This window comes from Littorina saxatilis, linkage group LG12, assembly GCF_037325665.1.
Source record: "Littorina saxatilis isolate snail1 linkage group LG12, US_GU_Lsax_2.0, whole genome shotgun sequence".
Lineage (NCBI taxonomy): Eukaryota > Metazoa > Mollusca > Gastropoda > Littorinimorpha > Littorinidae > Littorina > Littorina saxatilis.
In genome coordinates, this window is record NC_090256.1 from 15,263,032 (window position 1) to 15,290,196 (window position 27,165).

Sequence of the window (27,165 nt, forward strand, 5' to 3'; positions counted from 1 at the left end):
CAAATCTGGGTCAGCTCCCTCCTCTTTCATATTGTGCGCTCGTATGTTCACAGCACCTGTGTAACATTTTTCTTTATCTGAGAAGAAGAATGTTTGTAGCTTTAAATTTGATCTTTGTTGTCATAATTCCTAATCTTGAAATTGTCTCAAATTACAAATTCAATTCAGGAAATCATTAATTTGCAACTAAGGGTAATTGCTGGCTGGCTCAACGAAGGGGAGATAATAAAAAAAAATGTCTCTTTCAATTAGTACACTTGATAATTTTTACTCTGATATATGGTTTGCTGTGACTTTGCTTAGTAAGAAATTATAAAACGGTGTTTGAAGTCAGATGCAAGAATTCTCAATATAATTCTCTGATTCAGGGATGAAAACGAAAACAGCGTTACCGCAAACACAGCAGCATGTTGAAGCGAAAGTCATTTCTTGCAATTTTAAAACAAGTTTGTTCAGTTGACGAAAAACCTCTTTCCGGTTTATTTGTGCATCAATCAATACACTTCAGATTAGATCAAGCTAACATCGTATCCTTCAATGTTCAACATAAGTCAGACATCCTTCAAAGTGAGACGGTCAGTATTCCCTGGGTTGGTTCCAGTCCAGTGTGGTGAACGCGGAGAGTTTGCTTTGCAGTGTGTCGACGTTGTTGTGCATGTCTTGTGACGTCATGTTTTCCGTGGCCATAATGCTCGCTGCCAGGCCCGCCGCTAGCCCCGTGTTCCACTCCCCGGTGTGCATACGTGCCGCTGCGTTGGCCTGAAAGGATCGAACAGAAGGGGACAAATACTTCAGTGTGGAGAGACTCCGAACGTTGTGTGCAAGCTATTACTTACTTACTTATTGCCCGTTATGCCGGTTGGCTTCTAGGGCAGCAACGAAGCACCTCCACTCGTGCAAGCTATTACTTACTTACTTACTGCCTGTTATGCCGGTTGGCTTGTAGGCCAGCAACGAAGCACCTCCACTCGTGCAAGCTATTACTTACTTACTTACTGCCTGTTATGCCGGTTGGCTTGTGGAGCAGCAACGAAGGACCTCCACTCGTGCAAGCTATAACTCAGTCAAATCAGCTGACTTTTACAGTCATCAAACACTTGTGTGTGGCTTTCTGATTTAAATTCCAGTGATGTGTTTTATAATTATCGACTTTATAAACAGATATGTATGTTCGAAAAATATTTGAAAGTATTACCACACAATTTGGGATTATTATTTTTGCGCGTTAGAACGCTAAATCACAAGTTACCTATTCAAAAAGGAAGGTTTATGAATGTATTACAAAATGAAAGAGTGTGTGTAAAGTGCAACAATGGCGATATTGGAGATGAATTTCATTATGTGTTTAATTGCAGTTTCTTTAGTGAACTCAGAATTTTTTTTATTCCACTGAAGTATTGCAATAATCCTAAGTTTCAACTTTTGTTTTCCACAACAAAGAAAAAAGTATTGTTAAGTTTAACTCACTTTGTAAAGTGTATTTTAAAATACTTTTACTGTGGTGTTGATAAGTAAAACTGACCGAGGCAGTTAATTGTAGTTTTTTCCCCGCAATGTTATGTATAACAGAATTTAGTCTTAATCCGGGAATTTTTATTTTTTGGAACATGAAATCCATATTTTTGTCAATTAAATTTTTTTTCTCCAACGGAATGAGTATACACATATATTAGTTGATACAGCCTGCACTTCCTTCTTGTGCTTGTATTTCTGTTTTTTCATATACCCCCAGGGGGTTTCTTGAATAAATTTGTCTTGCCATGCCTTGTTATGACATTTCAGGACTTTTGAAAATACACAGCGATTGTATTCTTCGATCATTTTATTGTAGCGAGCGTCCCACCCCCACCCACCCTATCTTCCCTAGTCCCTTGCAGACCAACAATACAGGACAACACGTGAAGAGCGAAACCTGACCATGAAGGAGACAGCCATGGTCTTGCCGGCCACCAGAAGGTTGTCCACGTCCTGGTTGGTCAGGGAGCGGAAGGGGATGTAGAAGGGCTTGATGGTGATGTCATGGACGTACCCGGGGTAGGCACAGTTGTCCAGCCTGTGCACGTCGGCCATGAAGAAGTCCCCCAGAGCCACCGTGTCCGGGTAACGCACGCCATACTTGCCTGGCGAGTTCTTGTCAAAGTCTGCTTTCTGGAGCTGGTAGCCCTGCAGTCCTACGCTGCGCCGGCTGTCTCGTAGGTAGGGGATCTGCACAGCAACAGCCCACGACAACGGCATTACAAGAGTGTCTGTATATTCTCATAACATCGTATGTAAAAGTCCTGGGGCTTCCTTAGCGAGGTCTGCTATTGGTAGCTGATAGCCCTGCATTTCTACAATGTGCTGTGCCGTAGGTAGTGGATCTGCACAGACACAGCCCAGGACAACGGTTTTACATGAATGTCTGTCTAGTCTCAGAACATTGAGTGCGCAAGTGCTGACTAAAAAAAAAAGTGTGGAGCTAAAATGAGATGAGACTGTAAAATGCACGTGCTGGGTGTACCATGAAATGCGGCGTCGCAAGAAGTAAGAAACCACGAGCATAATTATGGTCCTGTGCTTTCGTGCACGGTTACCCCCTCACGTACAGACATAATCGTCCCCTATGTCGGTGTCACGAAATGAAACCTCTGCTGAACAATCCTTCTCATTGCGGTCAATGCGCATGCGCCAATCTTAGACTTAAAAAATGCGACCCTTTGACCGAACGAACCATGGGTTAGGGTTAGGATTAGGGTAAGGGTTAGGGTAAGGGTTAGGGTTAGGTTGTTCACGACCTGATTAATCTCCCCATGTTATCGCATGCGCATTGACTGCAATGAGAAGGATTGTTCAGGCAGAGTTTTCAGTTCGTGACACCGGGATGCTTCATTTATAAAGAAAAACAACACTACTGTATGCGGAGTACGGCTGCCTATACCCAACTCACCTTACTCAGTGTTGTCCCTGTGCCACTGACGTCAGACCCCGCCATGCTCAAGTTGCCTCTGACGTCAGGAGGGGCGATGGTGAGGTAATAGTGAAACCAACCGTAGGCCCGGTCCTCCGCCTGCCTGATGGCCGTCATGTTGACCCCTCCCTGCCAGTCTGACCGCTGCTGGAGCGTGTCGTGCAGGGGGAGGAGAAAGTAACGGCCCAGGTAGTCGTTTCCCCCTCCCCAGTTCTGGCTCGACACGTCTCCCGGGCTGGACTCGTCCATTGGACCGCTGACGTGCTGCACACGCCGGTAGGACCACACGTGACCCCAGGTCTCGCTCTTCAGGGTGAAGGGTCCCGGGCTGCCCCGGCTGACGTTGACGTGACTGTCAGGACCGTTCTGCACGTGCACAAGAGCGAAGATGTGCGGATATAGCAGAATATAACACCACACACTCAGACTACTGTAAGATAATCGCGCGCCTTGCTGAAATTAAAGACGTGAGTGTTGACGTGACTGTCAGGACCGTTCTGCACGTGCATCACAGTGACGATACATATGACGCAGATTTTTAATGATATACGATACTGATTTGTTTACTGCTGATATGATGAAGTCCCCCAGACAAAATTGTATCTCGAAAGCTGTTTTAACTTCTTCGGGACACACTTTTATTAGTGACGCGGGTCAAGAAGAGTTGGTTTAATCGGCGTCGTTTCTCATAAACAGGGAACAGTACGCTTCCATGATTCCAGGCCGATGAAACGCAAAGTCACACGACACATTTGATTGGACACAGCAGGTCATTTTACTCCGATTTCTCTACTTACGTTTGCATAATATTGTCTTCGGAAAAATTAGACGCAAAAAGAGATCTGTTTGAGTATATATATTGACCACGAGCTTAAATTCCCGACTCGTAGGACGAAAGGCGACTATTTAGACCATGACATATTCAACTGTAAGATTTTGAAATGTAATGGATTGTTGAAGTTGAAAGGGAAATCATTTTGGTGTCGAATTAGCTGTATGAGATTTGAAGGAATTTTGGATCAGAAGTTCTTACCTGCATGTAGAAAGGGAAGGTGATGGCTTGACCACAGGTGTCCAGCGTGAGTGTTGACGTCTCGTCAGGTGTCTCCACGCCCTGATGGAATGACGCCTCGGACAGAACCAGCACGTCCCCGGTCTCTGTAGCGTCGATGACCACCACGTCGTAACGGCCCTCCAGGCGGAGCAGCGTCTTGGTAAACCACTGAGAGTCGCTTTCACTGTACCAGTCCTTAACACACACACACACACACACACACACACACACACACACACACACACACACACACACACACACACACACACACACACACACACACACACACACACACACACACACACACACACACCAATAGATACACATTTATATTTTCTGTTGGTTCGATCTTCGAAGTACCCTCACTGAGTGGCTGTCACGTGAACGTTGTGCCAGAAATTGTCAGTGCAAAGAGTGTGCCAAATAGTCTAAGCAAGTTCCTTTTTATGTGCTAATGTCATAATCATTTGCGATCGCTTCCATTCTCAGATCGCTTAGTGCCTCCGTGTCTGGCGATTACACAACCAGAACTTTACAGAGAGTCTCGTTGTATCAATGCTATACTCTCCCACCCCTGGTACCTCTCGGTTACTGTGACTGGCGAAGGTAAAGTGTGAATGACATTTTTATGCAAAGTTCGAATGGAAACCGAGCCATGATAAAGATGCACTGCAAGATAGTATTTTGAGCCAAGCCAATCGAGTCCTCTGTAACATGGAAGCAAAACACAGCATTCTCAAAATAAGCCACAAAGAGATAGCTGCCTCCATCACGCAGGACAAACTTGACCACCCACCAAGTAGGCCTCGGAGAAGCGCTGACCCCACTGGTCAAAGCCTGAGCTGGGCACGCGCTGCACTGCCTCCACAGCGGAAATGACGCGGCCCTGACGCTGCACGCGCTTGATGACGCTGTTGTAGAACACTTGCAGGTTGTTGAGGCCTCGCACAGTGCGTGCTATCCACCCCTCCACCAGGTGGCGCGGCAGGTAGCACTTGGTGCTCACCTGTCAACAGTCACTTTTGCAAGTTGCGCTTAAAAAACTAAAAACACACACAAAAACAGACGTTTCAAACGCTGCAATCCCCCCCCCCCCCCCCCCCCCTCGCGCATTTATACATGATCAAATTCTGTGTTCGCTCATGATTATATGGAACACTTGTGAGGTGTTGCATGAACAGAGAAGATGAACTGATATCGCTCGACGTGTGCAGAGCATCATGTCAAAGCGGGTGGTTCATACCTGTACTTGACTGACCCAGTGCTGTGACCACCTACCTAGCAGTCGCCAGGGTTCCCGGGGCCTCCCAGCCTGTCCATCATGTCAAAGTGGGTGGTTCATACCTGGTCATACCTGTACTTGACCGACCAATGTTGTGACCACCTACCCAGCAGTCGCCAGGGTTTCCGGTGCCTCCTATAGGCTGTCCATCAGTCATGTCAAAGTGGGTGGTTCATACCTGGACTTGACCGACCCTGTGTTGTGACCACCCACCCAGCCGTCGCCAGGGCTCCCGGTGCCTCCTAGGCTGTTCATCATGTCAAAGTGGGTGGTTCATACCTGTTCATACCTGTACTTGACCGACCCTGTGTTGTGACCACCCACCCAGCAGTCGCCAGGGTTTCCGGTGCCTCCTAGGCTGTCCATCATGTCAAAGCGGATGATTCATACCTGTTCATACCTGTACTTGACCGACCAGTGTTGTGACCAACCACCCAGCAGTCGCCAGGGTTTCCGGTGCCTCCTCGCCTGTCCATCATGTCAAAGCGGGTGGTTCATACCTGTACTTGACCGACCAGTGTTGTGACCACCTACCCAGCAGTCGCCAGGGTTCCCGGTGCCTCCTAGGCTGTCCATCATGTCAGCAAAGTCAGCGGGTTGAAAACCTCGGTTTTTGTTGGCTGGCCCAAAGTCGATGGCGGGAACCCCACCTGACGTCATCTGCCCTCCCAGCCAATCAGTGGGCTCTGTCAGACACACATGCATCTGTGAGTTGTCTCTGGCCGCCGCAATGGCTGCTGCAAGTGCCGCAGTGCTCCCTCCTGCCACTATGACGTCACAGGACAGTGTGCGTTGCTCAGTAGAAAGGCTTGGTGGGAGTGACGTCATGGATAAGCAAACGACGAGAAAGAGAGCGTAGAGCTTCATGGTGGCTGTACTCTCTGTCACAGAAACACAAATTACATTCCCTGATGGTCATTGTTGCACAATTAAGCGACCTTCCCTCGGTTTCATTTTATTATTGATATCGTTTTATTTCGAGCGTAAAAATATTGTAGTACATGCAATAACCTCTTTGCCAAAGGTTTAGTGCTCTGCAGTATATATTTACATCTTGTATCTCTTAGCCTTACAATTTGTTGTTACTGTTGTTGTTGTTGTTGTTGTTGTTGTTGTTGTTGTTGTTGTTGTTGTTGTTGTTGTTGTTGTTGCTGCTGCTGATAAAGCCTAACATGTAAACCAACAGACTTACGTACGGATGGGAATGTCGCACGTGAAGACAGGTCTACCAGAAAATGGTCTACACTTGAGAGGCCTGTGATCCTACCCGGGGAACCAAACTCATTTAATTCATTAATGAGGTTTTTTTATGGCCCCTGTCCCACAGCTCTACGTTTTTACGACGACCATCCCTATCACTCCGATCTGAAAAAGTTATCAAGTCGGGGCTCACCGTCAAAATCCAGCACATGGCAAATACAAAAAAATACATCACGACTGTTCTGCGCCACGACCCGGCTACGCTTGTTTTGTGCAGTTCAAAATAAGCGTAGGGAGAGCGCGCAGCTTGGCGACCTAGCAGATCCCACCACGACCAAACCACGCTCATGGAGATCCTGCCACGTGTGGCCCACGATTGGCCACGCTCTCGGATACTTTTTTTGTCGTTGGAGAAGCGGTGTCTTTATTATGTGACTGGGGTATTAGTGCCATGTGTTGGATTTTGACGGCGATATGCCCCGATTTGATAACTTTTTCAGATCGGTGTGATCGGCAGGGTCGTGGTAAGGACCTAGAGCTGTGTGAACGGGGCCTTACACAAGTGTTGTTCGAGTCCTACCTAGTGTTAAACAAGTCGCGTAAGGCGAAATTACTACATTTAGTCAAGTTGTGGAAACACAGAATAAAACTGAACGCACTGCATTTTTTCACAATGACCGTAGTCCGCCGCTTGTGCAAAACGGAGTGAAACTGACGAGCCTGTTCAGCGCAGTAGTGGTTTCGCTGTACTGCATAGCACGCTTTTCTGTACCTCTCTTCGTTTTAACTTTCTGAGCGTGTTTTTAATCCAAACATATCATATCTATATGTTTTTGGAATCAGGAACCGACAAGGAATAAGATGAAATTGTTTTTAAATCGATTTCGGAAATTGAATTTTGATCATAAGTTTTATATATTTAATTTTCAGAGCTTGTTTTAAATCCAAATATAACATATGTATATGTTTTTGGAATCAGAAAATGACGAAGAATAAGATGAAATTGGTTTTGGATTGTTTAAGAAAAAAATAATTTTCCGATTTTTAATGACCAAACTCACTCATTAGTTTTTAAGCCACCAAGTTGAAATGCAATACCAAACCCCGGCCTTCGTCGAAGATTGCTTGGCCAACATTTCAATCAATTTAATTGAAAAATGAGGGTGTGACCGTGCCGCCTCAACTTTTACAAAAAGCCGGATATGACGTCATCAAAAGTATTTATCGAAAAAAGGAAAAAAACGTCGGGGGATATCATTCCCAGGAACTCTCATGTCAAATTTCATAATGATCGGTCCAGTAGTTTGGTCTGAATCGCTCTACACACACACACTCGCACAGACACACACACGGACACACACACACACACACACACACACACACACACACACACACACACACACACTCACACACACACACATACACCACGACTCTCGTCTCTATTCCCCCTCTATGTTAAAACATTTAGTCAAAACTTGACTAAATGTAAAAAGGTGTGCACAGTGGCCAGCGCGACTGTATGAAATCAGCAACTATAAAGCTTTCAACACACAGGTGTGAACGACATCTGTCGTGTAGTTGCTTCTGCTGCGGCTTCTACCCCTGCCGTTGCTACTGTTTCCTACATGCAACAAAATAAAAGTGTCTTCTCTCCTACAGAGACTATACAGTATACAGCAGGAGACAGACTAAAGGATTAGTAAATGAGTGTTAACCAGCGCCCCCTCCCTCCATCCATTTCACAACTTCGCTCTATTATTAAAGAATATCTAAATTTTCATAATGTCTAAAGAATACAGCCAGTGTTATGGGAACCGTTTCTCGTAAAAACAAATGCAGGCCTACCTGACGACAATAGAAATGCAAGGTAAGGCAACGCAATCTGTCGTGTGGCTTTCTTTGTGAAGGAACAAATAATGACCTGAACTTTCCTTGAAGATAAAACAACAGCTAGTCTTATTTTGTGCGGACAAAGCATTGTATAAGAAAGTAATGAGGCCAAACCACTTTTTTAAGTGTAACGAAATGCAGAGACTATCAATAAACTTTGAAGGCAGCGACAGTCATCTTAGTGATAAACTGGCAGTCAGGCACTTCGCCCGGGTATTTCTGATGTCCCCTCTCTCAGAAACCTCCAGAATCTTATTCCAATGAGGATGAGAATAGATGAAAGTGTGTGCTCCTACATTTGGATTACAAGGCTGGGAGACAGTGTAAAAGTATCACCATCAACACACTCATTTTGCTGAAAAACCCCTTTGACTTGAGTTATCTCCCTTCCTTAGGAAAATTCTAGATACTTGAGAAGCAGGTCTAACATCGACTCTATATATTCTGTAAAGACAGATCAGGCATGCCTGCATGAGAAGAGTTACCTACCTTCAATGTCTAACAAAGTAAGAGTTACCTCCCTTTGTTACAGAAATTTCCTGAACTGTCCGGTTGATTTTTTCTTCTTCATTTATTATCTTGATAAGAGCAAAAGAGAGTCTCTAAATTGCACTGGCATTATGTGCTTGCTCCATGTGAACACCAGGCACTGAACTGGCCTTGCGCTATGTAGGCTGTATTCAATAAACGGGAGGTTCATAATCTGAGAAAGGAAACAATGAATCAAGAAACTAAATCCCAGGTGCACATCTGCGATTCCATACCTAACAGTGTCCGCAGGCCGAGAGATGCGATGGTGGCACGTCAGCGTCAAGAACACAAGGAATGTAACTCGAACACACTCGGATTATAGCACAGAACAGCATGGCACATCCCGAAAGACCTGATTAAGTCATCCTGTGCATAGTAAACAGTGACCTTTCTGTGTTCTCTAGATACATTTTCTGTTTGGCAGGCAGCATTTTCATCGGAAACAAATGAGGTCAAAGCCTTACTGAGGATTCACGATAAAGGAAGACTTAACACACACACACACACACATACTTGTTTTCCCCTCGTTATTGTGACCATTGGCCGGCCCCATCGTTGTTTTGACAGTGCCTGCTGAAGTGACCGTTTGACCAATAGATAAGAAATTCCACATCAAGCTTATTTAAATTGGCCAAAAGTGAATGTGCATAATTACACTCACATACACTCAGTATTTCAATAAACTGAAACACCGCCTGCATTGTGTTGACAAAGATGATACACACGATACACACTTGTGTGTGAACGTTGTTTTGACCGGGGTATACATGTTTTCCCCTCGTTATTGTGACCATTGGCCGGTCCCATCGTTGTTTTGACAGTGCCTGCTGAAGTGACCGTTTGACCAATAGATAAGAAATTCCACATCAAGCTTATTTAAATTGGCCAAAAGTGAATGTGCATAATTACACTCACATACACTCAGTATTTCAATAAACTGAAACACCGCCTGCATTGTGTTGACAAAGATGATACACACGATACACACTTGTGTGTGAACGTTGTTTTGACCGGGGTATACATGTTTTCCCCTCGTTATTGTGACTATTGGCCAGTTCCATCGTTGTTTTGACAGTGCCTGCTGAAGTGACCGTTTGACCAATAGATAAGAAATTCCACATCAAGCTTATTTAAATTGGCCAAAAGTGAATGTGCATAATTACACTCACATGCACTCAATATTTCAATAAACTGAAACACCGCCTGCATTGTGTTGACAAAGATGATACACACTCGTGTGTGAACGTTGTTTTGACCGGGGTATACATGTTTTCCCCTCGTTATTGTGACTATTGGCCAGTTCCATCGTTGTTTTGACAGTGCCGGTTGAAATGACCGTTTGACCAATAGATAACAAAATTCCACATCAAGCTCATTTAAATTGGCCAAAAGTGAATGTGCATAATTACACTCACATACACTCAGTATTTCAATAAACTGAAACACCGCCTGCATTGTGTTGACAAAGATGATACACACGATACACACTCGTGTGTGAACGTTGTTTTGACCTGGGTATGCATTGTATTGACTTTCCGTGGTAGTGTGATATTGTATATATATGATATAAGGTAGTGTGCCTTTACATTTTAACTTGCTCCTTTCAAAACCTTCTATTGGCACTTAGACCAAAGAATCACAAAGCCTTTTTTTATGTGTACGAAACAGCTAAACAAAACGTGTAGCTTACTTTGCAGTGCATAATCATGAAGCTTTTTAAAATGAAGTTTAATTATCATATTTGAAGGTGGTGGATACTATAAGTGTTATCAGGGACCTATATTAGAATCAGTCTGTCAGTTACGTTTTTTTTTTTCCTTCTCGTAATGAAAGGTATTTTTATGATGGCGCTCAGTTCCCTTGCGTTTGTTCATCGACATTTTAAGATACCTTCACATTTGAAATTGCATTTTATTTTATTTACTTTGACTTCCATTCATTTAATGATGGGCTTGTTTAGCATAATTGCTTTTGTATACACATGCATTTTACAGTCTGTGTGTTCAGTTGTAGAAACAATTTCTCTTCTTGAGACAATAATAGCTTTTTGTTAACTTTCGGAGTAAGGATTTGAATGATTTTCCCTGTGGCGATTATGTCCATGCAATCTGCAATCCTGTGATCACACATCCACATACAAACACAATCAGTCAAATCATAACAATAAGCATGTTTTGCAAAATAACGTTTGGTAGTTTTTATTCCTTTTCAATGGCATGCAACAAAACGGTGACATTTGCTTTTTGCAGACATTTAAAAAGCAGTGAATTTATACTGTTATAGCTTACAACCAGGCTATAACAGTGATTGAATGTTGCCCCAGTTGACAAAGGAACAGGAAATAGAATGCATGTACAACTTCTCGTCTCAAACTAAAATAAAGAAGAAAAACAAATCTGAATATCTTGTTAAAGAGAACAGAGAAAAAAAGTGTATTTTGTACCTTCAAAACCTCTTAAACAGCGCTTACATTAGATTTAAGAATTCAGTGAACTTAACGTATAACAACGATTGAATAACTCTGCCCAACATGACAAAGAAAAAAAGACAGATTTATTTCTCTCAAACAAAACCTTCAAACCTGTTGAAAAATAGGCTATTGCCTCCACCATCATTGTTCTGACCGCGCATAATAAACTGAACTTTTGACCAATGTCCAACAAAATTCAAATTAAGCTAAATCAAACACACTCTAAATAAATAATTAAATATGAAACTGCTCATGATTAAAAATAATGAAAACACATAATGCACACCCGGTGTATAACATTGTTCTGAAAGGAACAATACACGGCTTTGACTTTCTTTAAACTTATAAGTGGGCCTAATGCGTTCATGATAATAATGCAATATAACACAGTAAGGTAGTCTCGAGTCATATGATTACATATTTGTAACATGGAAAATAAACCAATGTTAAAATACTGTGAGGCATGAGAATTGGCATATAGATATATATATATTTCTGATGTTTTATATATATATATATATATACAGATTATTTAAAACACTCCACTGAATAGTCCACACAATCAAAACAACTAGCAGCATCTTTAGTAAGGTCTATGCTTTTTCAATTGCAACAAATGAAAAATATACTTTTGTTTCTAACAGAAAGTAAGAAAACTGCCAATTTATCCTTTGTATTATAGCTTCCAACAAACGTATAGCGACGATTGAATAATTTTGCCCCAGGTGACAAAGAAACATACAATAAAACTATTTTCCAACTTCTTGTCTCTCAAACAAAATTGAAAAAGCAAATCTTCAAACATCCTGTTAAAATAGGCCATTTGCCTCCACCATCGTTGTTTTGACAGCACATGCTGAAGTGACCTTTTGACCGATGCCCATGAAATACCAAATTAAGCTGATCTAAAGAGCCAAAAGTAAATGTACCATAAATACACTTTATATACACTCAAAATCTTTCTTTATTCTTTATTTCTTTATTTGGTGTTTAACGTCGTTTTCAACCACGCAGGTTATATCGCGACGGGGAAAGGGGGGGAGAAGGGATAGAGCACTTAAAATCGAAATCAATCATTACATGTGAAACACCACTATCATTGTGTTGACATTGAAATGTCACACACGATGACCCAGTGTTTATTATACGTTATGATTGTTTTGACTTTCCTACTAGCGGACCGTATGGTAGTTTGTGGTCACGATAATAAATAATAATGATCACACGATGACCCAGTGTTTATGATACGTTATGATTGTTTTGACTTTCCTACTAGCGGACCTTATGGTAGTTTGTGGTCACGATAATAAATAATAATGATAATAAAGTTAAAACGGCTATGCCTACGATGCCTTCGGGCCTTGTTTTTGGCCGATTTGAGCGAAATTGCTGTTATATATTGCTCAGCCAACCTTAATTAGAGCAACCCTTACCCTTGTTATCCCAAAGAAGTACTGTACGCCCCCTGCGGGTTAGGGGGAAGAATTTACCCGATGCTCCCCAGCATGTCGTAAGAGGCGACTAACGGATTCTGTTTCTCTCTCAATAAAATGTCACACACGATGACAAAGTGCATATGACACTTTGATTGTTTTGACTTTCCTAATAGCGGACCTTATCTTTACTTTATTTGGTGTTTAACGTCGTTTTCAACCGTTCAACGTTATATCGCGACGGGGAAAGGGGGGGGGGGGGGATGATGGGATAGAGCCACTTGTTAATTGTTTCTTGTTCACAAAAGCACTACCAGAGCTGGACTCCAAGTTTAACATTGGCGAACGACAAGAAGAAGAAGACAAAAGCACTAATAAAAAAATTGCTCCAGGGGCTAGCAACGTAGTACAATATATGACCTTACTGGGAGAATGCAAGTTTCTAGTACAAAGGACTTAACATTTCTTACATACTGCTTGACTAAAATCTTTACAAACATTGACTATATTCTATACAAGAAACACTTAACAAGGGTAAAAGGAGAAACAGAATCCGTTAGTTGCCTCTTACGACATGCTGGGGAGCATCGGGTAAATTCTTCCCCCTAACCCGCAGGGGGGGGGGGGGGGGGGGTAGCGGACCTTATGGTAGTCTGTGTTCATGTTAATAAATAATGATAATACAGTTAAACAAGGGCAAAGCCACAAAGAATATGACTCACTTGCTTATATTTTGTTTTGTTTTGCTGATGTAATCACATGCATTTTATAAGTGTTCATAGGTTTCATAACCAAGACAAGTTTTTATCATGAAAGCTTCCATTATTTGAAAAGTTTTGAGTGTTCAATAGGTGGTCAGTTGTCAATACATATATAGCCTCGTTTTTGCTATGCAAATGAATTAAAAATAGCCAACTGCCTCCACCATCATTGTTTTGACCGCATATTAAACTGACCTTTGGATCAGTGCTAAGAAAGGTCACATCTAGCTTATTCAAAATGCCAAAAATGATTTGCATAAACACATACTAAATAAATCATTTAACATAAAACACAACCACCAGTGTGCTCATAGTCAAAATTAATAAAAACAAATAAAGATAAATGTGTAAATCATTGTCCAGTACAGCTCAAGACACAAACCTGCACTAGATATATATCCACTTAGTGGTAGTGATCAGCAACAACATTGGAAAGATGATCAGTAGCTGAAAAGCTGAACATTATTTAGTTTCGCTGATTTCTTTGCAAAGCAGTAATCCTGTTTCGTACATGTATAGTTCTTGACGTGTAGCCAGGTACGAATTATCAGAGTCTCTTCAGCCTGAAGGCACTTCTGGATATCCTCTTTTCTTGGCAGCACTTGCGTGGCGATATATTTTAACAAATGAGCCTCCACTGCCTTCACCTCCTCCTCCAACCACAGTCGACATGGCTGGCTTGAACCTTTGTGGACACAGATATCACAAGACCTATTACCGGAGATACAAAGGTTAAATATGTTATCGGATTAAAACTTTATAAGGAACAATCATGCCAACTCAATATGAGCGCCGGGTAGTCTGGTGGTCTAGGCCGACAACTCGTGATCTCAGTGTCTCTATTTCGAATCTTGATTGGGCATGGACATTTATTTTCCCGAGTCAACATTTGTTCTGATTCTTCTTCGTGGCACTAAAGCTAGTACACTAAAACTGTCACATTTTCACTGTCAATCTTAGTGCTGCTTACATTTTGGTTGTTCAATGTAAGTTAGATATAGTACCTCCTCTTTTTTCCAATTCCTGGGACTCCCGTCCCCGCCTCTAATACACGGAAGTGTATGTGGGCGTAATCCATCAATTACAAAAGATTTCAAATCTAAATTAAAACCGGAATTACAGACCCTGTACACATTCATTTTCAAAGCATGGGACAGAAGCCACGAATGGGCATGAGAAGTGGCAGGTCAGTTAGCCATTGCACTTGTTAACTGATCCACTTATTTATTCATTTTTAAATAATTATACAATTTACTGCTTAGTTTTGAATCAAGAAAACTGAGCGACAGCAGAAGGCCATTTTGATATGTTAAAGCACGTACGGATTTGAACTGCTCTTTGACAAAATGCCGCTCCTAGTTAGATTAACAGTTAACTCGTTATGAACACAGACCTGTTTACATTCTGCATTAAAACCAGTCATAAAAACACTCTCCAGAAGCTACCTTTTTTTTTTGTGGACCGGCTCGTTCATTTTATTTAAAGATTTTCTTTAAAGTTTTTCAATTCAAAGAACTGTGATCTTTGCTATATTGGAGAAAGATTAATGGAGATCACTTTTAGACTCAAAAAGACTTTCAAATTCCGGCAACAGCACAAGTCACTGACCGTAGCAAGAGATAATGTCGAAGCACAGACATACTGGTCAAATAAACTCGATGCGAAGCAGGCTCATGTTTTGCCAAACACAATTTGTTTGTTTCCATGTTCATTTGTGTACTGCATTTTGTAAATAAACTAATGCTGCGTCTAACCTCGGGACACGTTCGCTTGGTTCGCGGACGAACGACTGCAGTGACTCATGACTGACTAGCTTTGTTGTTGCACTGATCTCAATTCGATCACCAAAATGCAAGTGATTCGCTCTTCTTAGACTTCGCCAGACACTGCCACTTGACTTGATAGTTTTGCCGATATTCCTGTACAACTTGAGCTTTTTTGGTTGGCATTTTGTCCCCAGAGAGATCGGCCTTACGCTTACGACCCATGTCGATCGGACCGAATGCACAAAAACCACGCGTTGACCGACAAATACCTTGTTTTTGCACATGCGCAGACAAGGCTGTTCCGGTCGGCCTTGAGCTAAAAGGGTTTCCGGGAAATCAAAATCCCGGTGACTACTAGTACTACAATTTCGACTTTAAATTTTCACACACGGAAATGGTTCTCGTGACCGGAATTTCCGGTAGATTTCCGTAATACCGGAATTTAGACCCTAAATCCGTAATAATTCCGGGAGGGTAAACAGGTCTGTGAACATACTCTATGTTTCCTTCCAAGTGCTTTAGAGAAGGGTATTACCATACTCAAAAACACAATAACTATACGCTCCTAGTTAGATTAACAGTTAACACGTTATGAACAGGCTCTATTTTTCCTTCCAAGTGCTTCAGAGAAGGATATTACCTTACTCAAAAACACAATAACTATCTAGTTTACTGGTTTCGTTCTACTTTAAAGGAATAACTTTTGTGTGGATTGAGTCAGCTCCTTAAAGCTCAGTTCACAAAGAGAAAGAAGAGGTATAAATACAATGATTATGTTTCCACTCACTGTTGCGCGTTGCCTTTGATTTGAGCTTCTTTGGTTTGGAATGGCTCCACTGTTCAGGTAGGTACTCATTGTCAGTTGAACCTTGGGGAAAAAAAAAGATGATAGATTTTCTCAGCTGGCTTATCTTTATTTCAAATCATTTGATAGATTATGCAAAATAGCAAAAAAAGAACAACAGCTAAAAGACATATGCTTTTAAATATCAATTTCGTTGTCAAATAACTAAACACAAGAGTTTCCACTATGGAATGCGGCCATTCAACAACTAGGTAATGGGCGCTTAGTTAATCGTCCGTACATGACGCCAGCATTTCTTTCTTTCTTTATTTGGTGTTTAACGTCGTTTTCAACCACGAAGGTTATATCGCGACGAGGGAAAGGGGGAGATGAGATAGGGGAAAGGGTGGAGATGGGAGGGAGCCACTTGTTAAGTGTTTCTTGTTCACAAAAGCACTAATCAAAAAATTGCTCCAGGGGCTTGCAACGTAGTACAATATATGACCTTACTGGGAGAATGCAAGTTTCCAGTACAAAGGACTAAACATTTCTTACATACTGCTTGACTAAAATCTTTACAAACATTGACTATATTCTATACAAGAACCACTTAACAAGGGTTAAAGGAGAAACAGAATCCGTTAGTCGCCTCATACGACATGCGGGGTGCAGAGAAATAAGGATGTGGAAAAGAAGACTTTTGGTAAGTGAAATAAAGGTGATGGATCCAGTCAGGTAGAAATAAGACAACAAGAAAAGAATTGGAAAACTGCAGGGAATAGTAGGGAGAGTTTTCTTGGAAGGAAATATAGGTGAAAGGACTGGTAAGGCAGAAATAAGACAAAAGAAGAGAAGAAACAGAACCGTTAGTCGCCTCTTACGACATGCTGGGTAGCATCGGGTAAATTCTTTCTAGTCCCAACCAATATGGGACTCCCCCTAACCCGCGGGGGGGTGACGCCAGCATGTTTCTAAATTAATTTATATGCAATAAAGCTTACTTTCGTTAGATGAGGCTGAAGGAGAAGTGATCTGTGTGAATACACTGCATCTTGTGTTCATCATTGCCACACCAACAGGAGAGAATGTCTAGGAGGAAGGGGGCTCGCCTGGAGACATAATAAAATTATAATTAATTATTTATTGTATTAATTATGTTATGTTCAAAATAAATAAACGTGTGTTCGGTGTTATGAGTGTACAGGAATGAACTATTCTTCAAAGGTACAAATACATTTCAGATGTAAGACAATCAAAATGCATCAACGAATGCAGTTCTACCCCTCATCCTTAACCCCCACCCACCCCCCAACATTGACGCCGTAAAAAAACACCTCCGACAAGCGTGTTGGACACAAACAACTCTGTGAGTTAAATTCAAGCTGTTCCCACTCGAACACAGGAACCCCCTGACCTTCATCCATCTCCAGTCGCGCCCCCATGGAAAATTGGTTGACTAAGGAGAAAGATATATACTGAACTGTTTGAGCATGCACTGCTGTCAGCAGCACACCGTTGAAACTTCCTTTGGATTTCTGGTGCTTCCTCATCATCAGCAGAATCTGACAAATACAAAAACATGAATAACCCTTGTGATATTACCTCATTTTTTGTTTGTTTGTTTGCTTAACGCCCAGCCGACCATGAAGGGCCATATTAGGGCGGTGCTGCTTTGACATATAACGTGCGCCACACACAAGACAGAAGTCGCAGCACAGGCTTCATGTCTCACCCAGTCACATTATTCTGACACCGGACCAACCAGTCCTAGCACTAACCCCAAATAATGCCAGACGCCAGGCGGAGCAGCCACTAGATTGCCAATTTTAAAGTCTTAGGTATGACCCGGCCGGGGTTCGAACCCACAACCTCCCGATCAAGGGGCGGACGCCTTACCACTAGGCCAACCGTGCCGGTCATATTACCTCATGCCAGGGTGACAAGTTTACACTAAATAAGTAAATGTATTCACTTTTACATGGAATGGCAGCTACAAATAAGAAATTAAATCTACTATGTTACTTTGTGGGAGTGAGGAGGGGGGGGGGGGGGAGAGAGAAAGAAAAGTCATGTTTGCAACTACAAACTTAAGAGACTTTCAGACACTGAACAGCGACATCGCCATTCAAATATGTCCTGTCCCCACTCCAACACCATGTAGATGGGATGGATTCAGCCCATATTGTCCCTTACTGTCACCTACTGCAGTGGAGCGCTGCGGACTTAAATTAAGGGCCCCTCCTGTTTTTGAACACCAGGAGCTATCTAGTTTGCTGTTAGGTAGGCACCGGCTCATCTTTCCTGCTTCCTTACTTTCTTTTACTATCAACATTCTGTTCACAGTTGTTATTTCTGCCAAAGTGACCAATCGCATTTGTTTTTATCCGAAACTGGGAGTGCTTGCAGTACTGTAGTTGATAGCATGCGTACACAGAAGAAGAAGACTTACTGTCAGGTGCAGCTGTAGCAGGACAAGGTTGATGCATAGGCGGAGAGGGCTGGTTATGTGGCGGTGCCAAAGAGTCTTTTGTTGCGAACCTTCCTGATGCAGATCGTTCTGGAATAGGGCTGTGACCCTTTTCAACAAATTCTGTAAATAATAGTTACAATATGATAGAATAGATAAAATCCTAGATCGCAAGTACAAAAGTTTATGTAGTAAGTACCGTAGTATTAATGTTTGCTTTATTGTGTAATGCAAATTAATGTTAGCACAATATATCACATTGTAGTGTGCATTGAAGTATGAACGTTCTCAATTTAGATTTAAAACAAATACACTTAGTGTACACTACATTGGGGTGTGCACGTAAAAGATCCCACGATTGACAAAAGGGTCTTTCCTGGCAAAATTGTATAGGCATAGATAAAAATGTCCACCAAAATACCCGTGTGACTTGGAATAATAGGCTGTGAAAAGTAGGATATGCGCCGAAATGGCTGCGATCTGCTGGCCGATGTGAATGCGTGATGTATTGTGTAAAAAAATTCCATCTCACACGGCATAAATAAATCCCTGCGCCTTGAATAAAAATTGAAAAGAAAAAAAATCCCTGCGCTTAGAACTGTACCCACGGAATACGCGCGATATAAGCCTCATATTGATTGATTGAAATAAAATTGTATTGGTGGTTCAATGTCACTAGCCACAACAAAGGCGATACCAGAGAGAGGGAGACCGGGATTCAAACCTGTGACTATGAGAGTCAGAGGAACTATATGTAGTCCACGCTGTGTACTGAATGAGCCATCCCAGCCCCCCAATTTAGAAGAAGAAGAAGAGGCAGAAGAAGCAGAAGGAGAAGAAGATGAATTTAAGAATACAAAAAAAAGGTTATTACAATACTAGATTTAGAGATAGTCTAGCTGTGTTCATTTTGTGCAAAAAGAGCAAAGGAATTCATGTTTGTTTGTTTATTTGTTGCTTAACGTCCAGCCGACTACGCAGAGCCATATCAGGACGAGGAAGGGGGGGATGAAGGGGGCCACTTGTCAAGCGATTCCTGTTTACAAATGCACTAACCCATTACTTGTGTCCCAGCAGGCTTTAGTAAAACTAAATTAATACCTACTGGAAGATTACCAGTTTCCAGTATGTTAAAATAGGCTTAACCTATCTACTGCTGGACTTACATCAGAACACTAACAGATTAAACTATACATGAATCGCGAGACAAGCGGCAAGAGAAGAGATTTTTGGAAAAAATACAGGTGAATGAGCAAGAAGGCAGAAAAAAGAAAAGAATTCATGAAGAAAAAGAGAGCATGACAGGAAAGAGGAACCAAAAATCTACCTAACAGCAAACTAGAAAGCTCCTGCGGTTCCAAAAACAGGAGGGGCCTTTAATTTCATAACCGCAGTGCCCCACTGCGGGAAAAGGAATTCATGTTCAAAATGTCACACATACCTGCCTCCTCATCCGAGGTGATGGCTTCATCTTCAGCCACTTCCATCTCATCCAGGGTGCAGCGCTGGTGGTCTTGCAGCTTCCCCTTTTCAAGGGCAAGGAGTAATTTGCTGACTTTGGCCAACTGCATCATGTCTGATGGGAGGCGGTAGTACTCGCGGTGTCCCATAAACTGAGCAAGGGCATCCAGCTCGTTGTCCTTCAAACTGACTATCTGGGACAGAGTAGCAACCTGCTTTCGAAGTGAAGTAGATGTGATGAACTGTGGCTCTGCCAACTGCGCTGATGTCACAAACTTTCGAAGCGTGTCAGATCCCCGAATGTGCCCCTCCGACTGAAAGAATGAGCAAGAAAACACAAATTTGTTGGAGCCGCTGACACCAGCATCATCCCTTTTTTGCACAAGCAGTTCCACAGCTGCTTTCACCTGTGCAGTCATGAGAATTGGGACAATTCGGCCACGTTTTCCGATTATCTCAATCCTGGTCAGCTTGTTACATAGGATTTTTTCAAATGTGCTAAGTGATTTGAAGACATCTTTCACACAGTCACAGCACCGTCGGAGGATGCCATTTTGGATGCGTCGTAAGCGAGACTGAGCTTCGACAACATTATTATGCAGTCCGCCGATACCGACAAATAGCCTACCTGGAAGCTTTCGTGGGCACAGAAAATGAGCCAGAGGACTTCGCTGATACTGCCTGGCGCACTTCAGTTCCTGCCATCGTTCAGAATTGCCAAATCGAACAATCAAAAAGAGTACAACTGAGGAAGTAACTGGGACATTCTTCGCTGTTCCTTCCAACTGGCAACTCAACTGAACTTGTTAGCCTTTGTTGGTGATCTGTTTCGACCGTATATTTTTGTTCTTTTTTCATTATAAATGCCTTATTTTGTCTGAGAAAAAGAACCAGTTGCTGAAAAAGAATGCACAACTCTGATGCATGTTTTTCAGAGGCAAAAGAGCATAGACTGCAGATAGCAAACATATTTCATTGCCTTGGTCATCACAGGAAACTCACAAGTAATGCAGGTCAAACATTTAACAAATCAAATCGCAAAAACAAAATATCTTCAGACAGGGCAACAAATAATCTACTCTATAAAAACTCACCATTTGGGAGTCAACTGAGTGATGGCTGCTTATAGAGTCCTCTGTCACAAGCGCCTGTGGTTCGAAGCTGCAGTCAACTGTAGGAAAGACAGACAGAAAGCGCCTGTGGTTGCATGATGCTTGGGACTTAACCTGTTTTTGAGCTTCATATTTCCCCTTTACGTTGGTTTACAGTTAGAACAGTCTAGTTAACTGTTTTCATATTTGTGTATAATAAATTTGATATGGGAGATTTTACTTCATTCGTACTGAAGCTTGCGTAGAGTCCAGCTAGATCAGCTGTAAGTCCTATTTCATAGACTGGACTGGAGAAAGGCATTATGGTTTGTCTATACATGCGACTCAGTTGCAGTCGCCCTCTTGTTCCTGAATCAAGCTGAAGCCAAATACTGGTTGAACGTCCGTATATATATATATGTATCGTCTATCGTCAGACTACATCGTCTGTCTTCCGTCTATCATCTGTCTTCCATCTACCGTCTGTCTTCCGTCTATTGTATGTCTTCCGTCTGTCTTCCATCTATTGTCTGTCTTCCGTCTATTGTCTGTCTTCCATCTATTGTCTGTCTTCTGTCTATTGTCTGTCTTCCGTCTATCTTCTATCTATCGTCTGTCTTCCATCTATCGTCTGTCTTCCGTCTATTGTCTGTCTTCCGTCTATTGTCTGTCTTCCATCTATCGTCTGTCTTCCGTCTATCGTCTGTCTTCCGTCTATTGTCTGTCTTCGATCTACCATCTGTCTTCCAACTATTGTCTGTCTTCCATCTATCTTCTGTCTATTGTCTGTCTTCCGTCTATTGTCTGTCTTCCGTCTATCATCAGACTACATCCCAAGAATTCAGCATTTTCTCTAGTGGGTCCTCTATTTTCTCTGTTAACTGTGGGTCAGTCCATTCATCAGATTGGGATCTGCATATATATGAGCGTTGCATAGGCAAAGGCAATATTGCCGATTCATTACAAAGCACTGGAAAGACCGTCTGCTGGACTGCAGCTACTAGTTTTGCAAGGTGTGTTGCAGGAATTGAATTTTTACCAGGGACGTATTTCATAGACGGCAAGAATTTAGTTTTTGTACAAACTATATCGTCTGTCGACCAGTAACAGAAGCAAACCTGACCAGGTATGTGCATGCAAGCACTTAATTCATCCACGGTGATGAAACAGGAAGCATGCTTTATTGTTGTAAATATATAGGATATTGAGCAGCTTCCGTTGACATATATGGCCTTATGACCGAAATAGGTCCATGTACATGTGAGACTATCAAATCATAACCCTGAATTCTCCAATGTGTATCAGAATAGCAATTTAACTACATATCTTAGTCATAACTAAACTGTGTTAACTGTAGTGTGATCACCCCTCCAGAAGTATTGCATAACAGTTAGTTAGTCAGGGGTTCCACTGGGTTTTTGCTTTTTGCGTTTGCATACACAACATGACTGAAAAAATGCGTATGAGCCGGGGAAAACGCGTACCATTACAAACTTAATTGGGGGAAAAAACGCGAAGGAGAAGTGTGTTTTTCTCACTACGATTGAGAAGACATGCAGTGTTGGCGTTAACCGGTAATTACCGGTATTTTACCGGTTGAAACGAAAAAATCCCGGAACAAAATTGGCTGCCGTTGATTTTTAGAACTACCGGTCTTTTTTCGCTGGCAAAACTATAAAACCAGTACTCTGAGCTGGATTCTAACTGGTTCCAATGACCAGCCTACCGTTTTTTTCTGGACTGTTTGCTTCATAAAAGTTTGCGTACCGGTTTGAAAAAAGTACTAGCGCCATCACTGGACATGATGATGATAGGTAACTAAAAGAAGTCCCTTCATCAGATTCTGTTCTTTCACTTTCCGACGACAGATCGGTCTGTTTGCGTTTTGCAGTGGCTCTGTACAGGTAATAGGCCTCTAAGCGAGGAACTGAACTATTTGCATGGCGCTAAATGGAAGATATTTCAGCCTGAAAAACAATCACTGTGGGTCAGTCCGATGTAATCAGAGTAGACCCGGACACCCCTGGCCTGTAAACTGAATCGGCAGTGCACCAAACTAATGGCATGTGTGATAAGGCAGACCATTGTTTTGCTGAACACAGCAGGATCAATTATTTATTCTGTGACTCATGACCCCCCCCCCCCCCCCCCCCCAAAGAAATGTAATGCAATCTTCCTCTTCGGTAGAGCTGGTCATTCATAAGGCTATCGCCGGTGGCAGTGACCTAAGGAATAAAGATTCAATTCGGTAGAGCACTGGTACTATGGCCTCTGGCGATAAGTACACGAGTGTTAACAGTGATGAACAAGGCGGGTGGGGAGAATCAGAGGTGGGAGTTCAGGTGCTCTCTTCGTGGCTATTTAGTGTTTTGAGTGCAATTGTAATTTTGCGTGACAAAATGCAACATGTCGGTGAAAATGTGTACGGAGGCTGAAAACTGCGTATACTTTTGTGTGTGCAATAAGTGGAACCCCTGAGTTAGTTCCTTACTTTCTGGTTAAATCTTGCCATTCAACAAAATAAAAATGGGATTACATTGTACCTGGATGATTGCTGGTGTCATCTGGCAATGGTATGGCAGGTAGACTCTTAGCCAGTGCAGCCTGCACCATTCTTTGGCCGTATGAGAAATGTGGGAAGTACTCCCTTGTTTTAAATCTCTGGCCTCGGCCTCCTGGTTCCACTAGTGACATAATAGAACATTTTATTAGTAAATTTTCATTTGATTAATAATATCATCCTACATACGTGAGAGAGACACTCGTGAGATAATAATCGTTCAAATCACACGTGTGTATATCATGTAAATGAGGTCATGTCAAGCAAGTCTGGCAGGGACCTGTTTTTCCACTGCTTATGATGCCAAAGTCACCGAGACAAACGTCATTATAGAAGAAAAAAGATTGCGCTCGCTAATTACCTTCGATGAATTTTTAGAACTAACACGTCAAGCCACACTTTCAGAGTGACGTTTCTTTGCTTTGACGTAATAGATTGCACGAGGCTTTAGAAGAGATCGAGGTTCCAAAACAAGCGTCTTCAATTTAGCTGCCTCGACTGCAGGACATTTTCAGTAAAATACACGTAAGTACAGTATGTAGGATAAACAGAATACTACATGGCTTGCTGTTTTGTACCAGATTTACACTCGTTGCTTTTTAAAATAGTGAATAGCTCGCTTTCGCTCGCAGTTCAATATTTAAAAAAACAACTCATGAAAATCTGGTACGACACAGCAAGCCATACATAGTATTCTCTATTTATACTTCCCTAACTCACATAAAAGCATGTGTACATTTTTAATTGAGAAGCATTGTCATTCAGGTGTGTCTGATCCAAAGGAGTTGGACTTGGAGTATGATGAGAATGCATTATGTCTTACCACTGACGAGTCTCTGTCAGATGATGAATTGTATGATGCCGAAGAAGGCAGTGAGTTTTCTGACACTGTGACAGTGACATTGCGTCAAAGATGGTAGTGGTCGAGGGGGACCATGGGTTGAATGTCGAGGAGAGAAAAGAAAAAGAGAGCCTATACACTGTTCAATTAGCGGCTATGCTAATTATTTTGTCTGTAATGAACTTAAGTTGATGAGTTTGGGGGAGATACAAAGTACCCGAGCTACTGTAACCGGACTGCCTGGTCTCTGGGAAGAGACAGGGATAAACCATGCACGGAAAAAGTACATCATAGGTTTGAGGGGAAGCAGTAATGTCGTGGACAGGAGAAGAAAACAGAACAAAAAGAGGATGAAGAGAAAAAAAGAGGAACAAAAACGTGTGCGTGTGTATGGGTAAAGTAAAACACAAACAGTAGTTGGTTTTTTTTCAACAGACGGATTTCGTCCCCAGAACGGAAGAATGGCTCCAATACATGATAAGTCCAAAGTCAGTCCAGCTTCGCCCGGTCAAATAACTCTTCACGTCCTGAACACATTTCCCTATTGCTAAGCCTCAGTACCGTAAGGATTTGATGAAAATGACCAGAAAGTGGGTATCTGTGTGTGTCAGACATGACATTTATGGGTTTTATGTTATAAAACATGTATGTAAAGTATACACGTATAATACATGTATGTATTATCATTATGAGTAGTTAATTAATGAAGAAATCATACTGTCATTTTAATTTGTAACTAGTATGCATTAAATTGACAGAAGAAGACTCATCGTGTAAAAAGCAGAATTAATGATTCGCATGCCTGTTGGACCATGATTATGGGGGAGCCGAGTCTCCACTCACTCACGTGCAACAGGTGAAAAGCATGAACATATTTGACGATGCACAGAGCAGAGAGCGACGTGATCGAGTAACCGGACTTTACGGCCACGCCAGGAAGTCGCCGCGTCGGCTGGGTGATGGTGGAACAAAGAGATGAAACTTTCTTTCTTTATTTGGTGTTTAACGTCGTTTTCAACCACGAAGGTTATATCGCGACGGGGGAGATGAAACTAAACTACATTAAGCTTACAATTTCAATGTCAAGCGATTGTCTGCTTCGAGTCCCAGCACTTGTTCTGCCCCTAATTCGTCGATAATATCCCCAAATTTGTCTTTACTGACTGTATCAGCATCACCAGAGATGGTCCCAAAATCTCCGTGAAAAAAAAATCAATACAAATCCATTGCAAACTACCAAAACGTTCACCAAACGAACGAACCGCGGAGCAGCTATGTGCTTGTTTACAAAGGAAGTGACCTAAATGTGGTTTTCAAGCACAGAGAGCGCTTCCGTCCTGTGAGGTCATTCCTAAGTATAGTAGTAACAAAGTCGTGCGGTACAGGACGTGAAGAGTTTTTAATTAAATAAATCGAATTAAAAAAAAAATATAGTCGCACCGTGACTGACTTATTCGGTCTCCCTAATTCAACAGCTACTAGGCCTAAGGCGAGATTGAAATTTGAACATTGGAGCTAGATCTCAACCCGCCTCAGGCTCCTACACATAAATTCAGCAAACAAGCACAGACTGACACAAACAAAACATAGTTATATAAATACTGATAAAATCAGTGCTATTCGATCGCTTGTACGCACAGCTAATCTCAGAATCTTTCGGAAGTTAAAAAACCAACATGCATCGTGCCTTCTCAGTATAAGAGTATTTAGATCTGTGCACCACTCACCATAATTTGTTTTAATGTATAAGACTCTTGCATAGTAACCTGTACCAACAACTTGATAAGCCATTGATAATTAATGACTGATCAAGTTCTTGTTAATGTCACTGTCACTGGATTGTGAGCTCTAAATTCCAAAAAACGAGGTTAGCCATTTTGGAATGTCAGAGCCATGTGGCAACAGACCTGAAAGATAAAGTTGAAGGCGCGTCACTATTTCAAAAACAACTCAGTCAACTGTCTTTTCGTCTAAAATGGACAACAAAGTACTATAAATATAATACACACCTGTGTCTGTGGTAATGTAGCGGCTGCGGCGTTCACCCCGCGTGTCGGCGTCAGCCATCGTGTCAAATCACGGTTTCACGCGGCAATCCGCTCTCTCTCGCTCTCTCTCTCAATGTTGTCGCCAGGGGAACCCAAAAAACTACAGTTCTTGTTTTGACCGCAAAACACTAGCCCAACACACTCGCCACACACTCAACCCTGACAAAATTATCATAGTTTGGACAGAACCAATAAAATCAAATCCTTGTGTCACATGGTATATCTTAGGGCGGGAAGCTCGAAAATCGAGGCATCCGTTGTTGTGACGTCAAAACAACGGGGTGCGTCAAAACAATTCGGCTCCATTTTCGGGCCAAAGTCAAAACGACGCGGTCTTAACAAGAACACACACACACACACACACACACACACACACACACACACACATGTAAACTCGTGCGTACGCACTCACACACCCATTCACGGAGACAAAGAAACAAGCAGACAGACTGAGAGAAAAGGAGCAGGTCACTGTTTCTCCTCGCGGTAAAAAGTATGAAGACCGTTCTTTCGTTGTAAATTCGTACCAGCTTGGTACAAAAGACTGGGTCAGGGACGAGCCAAAACATGCATTTTCTC

At 42.2% G+C, this 27,165-nt stretch overlaps 2 protein-coding genes across 5 annotated transcripts; both read right to left on the reverse strand.

Moving 5' to 3' along the window:
• Positions 1–447: 447 nt before the first annotated feature.
• Positions 448–8,417, reverse strand: LOC138981330 (uncharacterized). The gene is made up of 7 exons (XM_070354212.1): positions 8,329–8,417; positions 5,818–6,164; positions 4,798–5,007; positions 3,981–4,196; positions 2,927–3,313; positions 1,918–2,205; positions 448–759 (listed from the first exon to the last, which is right to left on the reverse strand). Exons 2-7 carry the CDS (start codon positions 6,148–6,150, stop codon positions 577–579), a joined length of 1,617 nt encoding a protein of 538 aa, XP_070210313.1. The 5' UTR covers positions 6,151–6,164; positions 8,329–8,417; the 3' UTR covers positions 448–576.
• A 2,669-nt stretch (positions 8,418–11,086) lies between these two features.
• On the reverse strand, positions 11,087–26,943 carry LOC138981331 (uncharacterized). 4 transcript variants are annotated; one of them, XM_070354214.1, is made up of 9 exons: positions 26,548–26,942; positions 23,681–23,821; positions 21,141–21,217; positions 20,027–20,360; positions 18,568–18,708; positions 17,600–17,680; positions 17,120–17,227; positions 16,122–16,202; positions 11,087–14,253 (listed from the first exon to the last, which is right to left on the reverse strand). In XM_070354214.1, the coding sequence occupies exons 1-7, from the start codon at positions 26,603–26,605 to the stop codon at positions 17,208–17,210; spliced, it is 852 nt and encodes a 283-aa protein (XP_070210315.1). In that variant the 5' UTR covers positions 26,606–26,942; the 3' UTR covers positions 11,087–14,253; positions 16,122–16,202; positions 17,120–17,207. The 4 variants fall into 4 exon arrangements, with proteins under 4 accessions (XP_070210315.1, XP_070210314.1, XP_070210318.1 ...); XM_070354213.1 differs by lacking the exons at positions 11,087–14,253; positions 16,122–16,202; positions 17,120–17,227 and having other exon boundaries at positions 17,256–17,680; positions 26,548–26,943; XM_070354217.1 differs by lacking the exons at positions 11,087–14,253; positions 16,122–16,202; positions 17,120–17,227; positions 26,548–26,942 and adding an exon at positions 25,386–25,600 and having other exon boundaries at positions 17,256–17,680.
• Between the last annotated feature and the right edge of the window lie 222 nt (positions 26,944–27,165).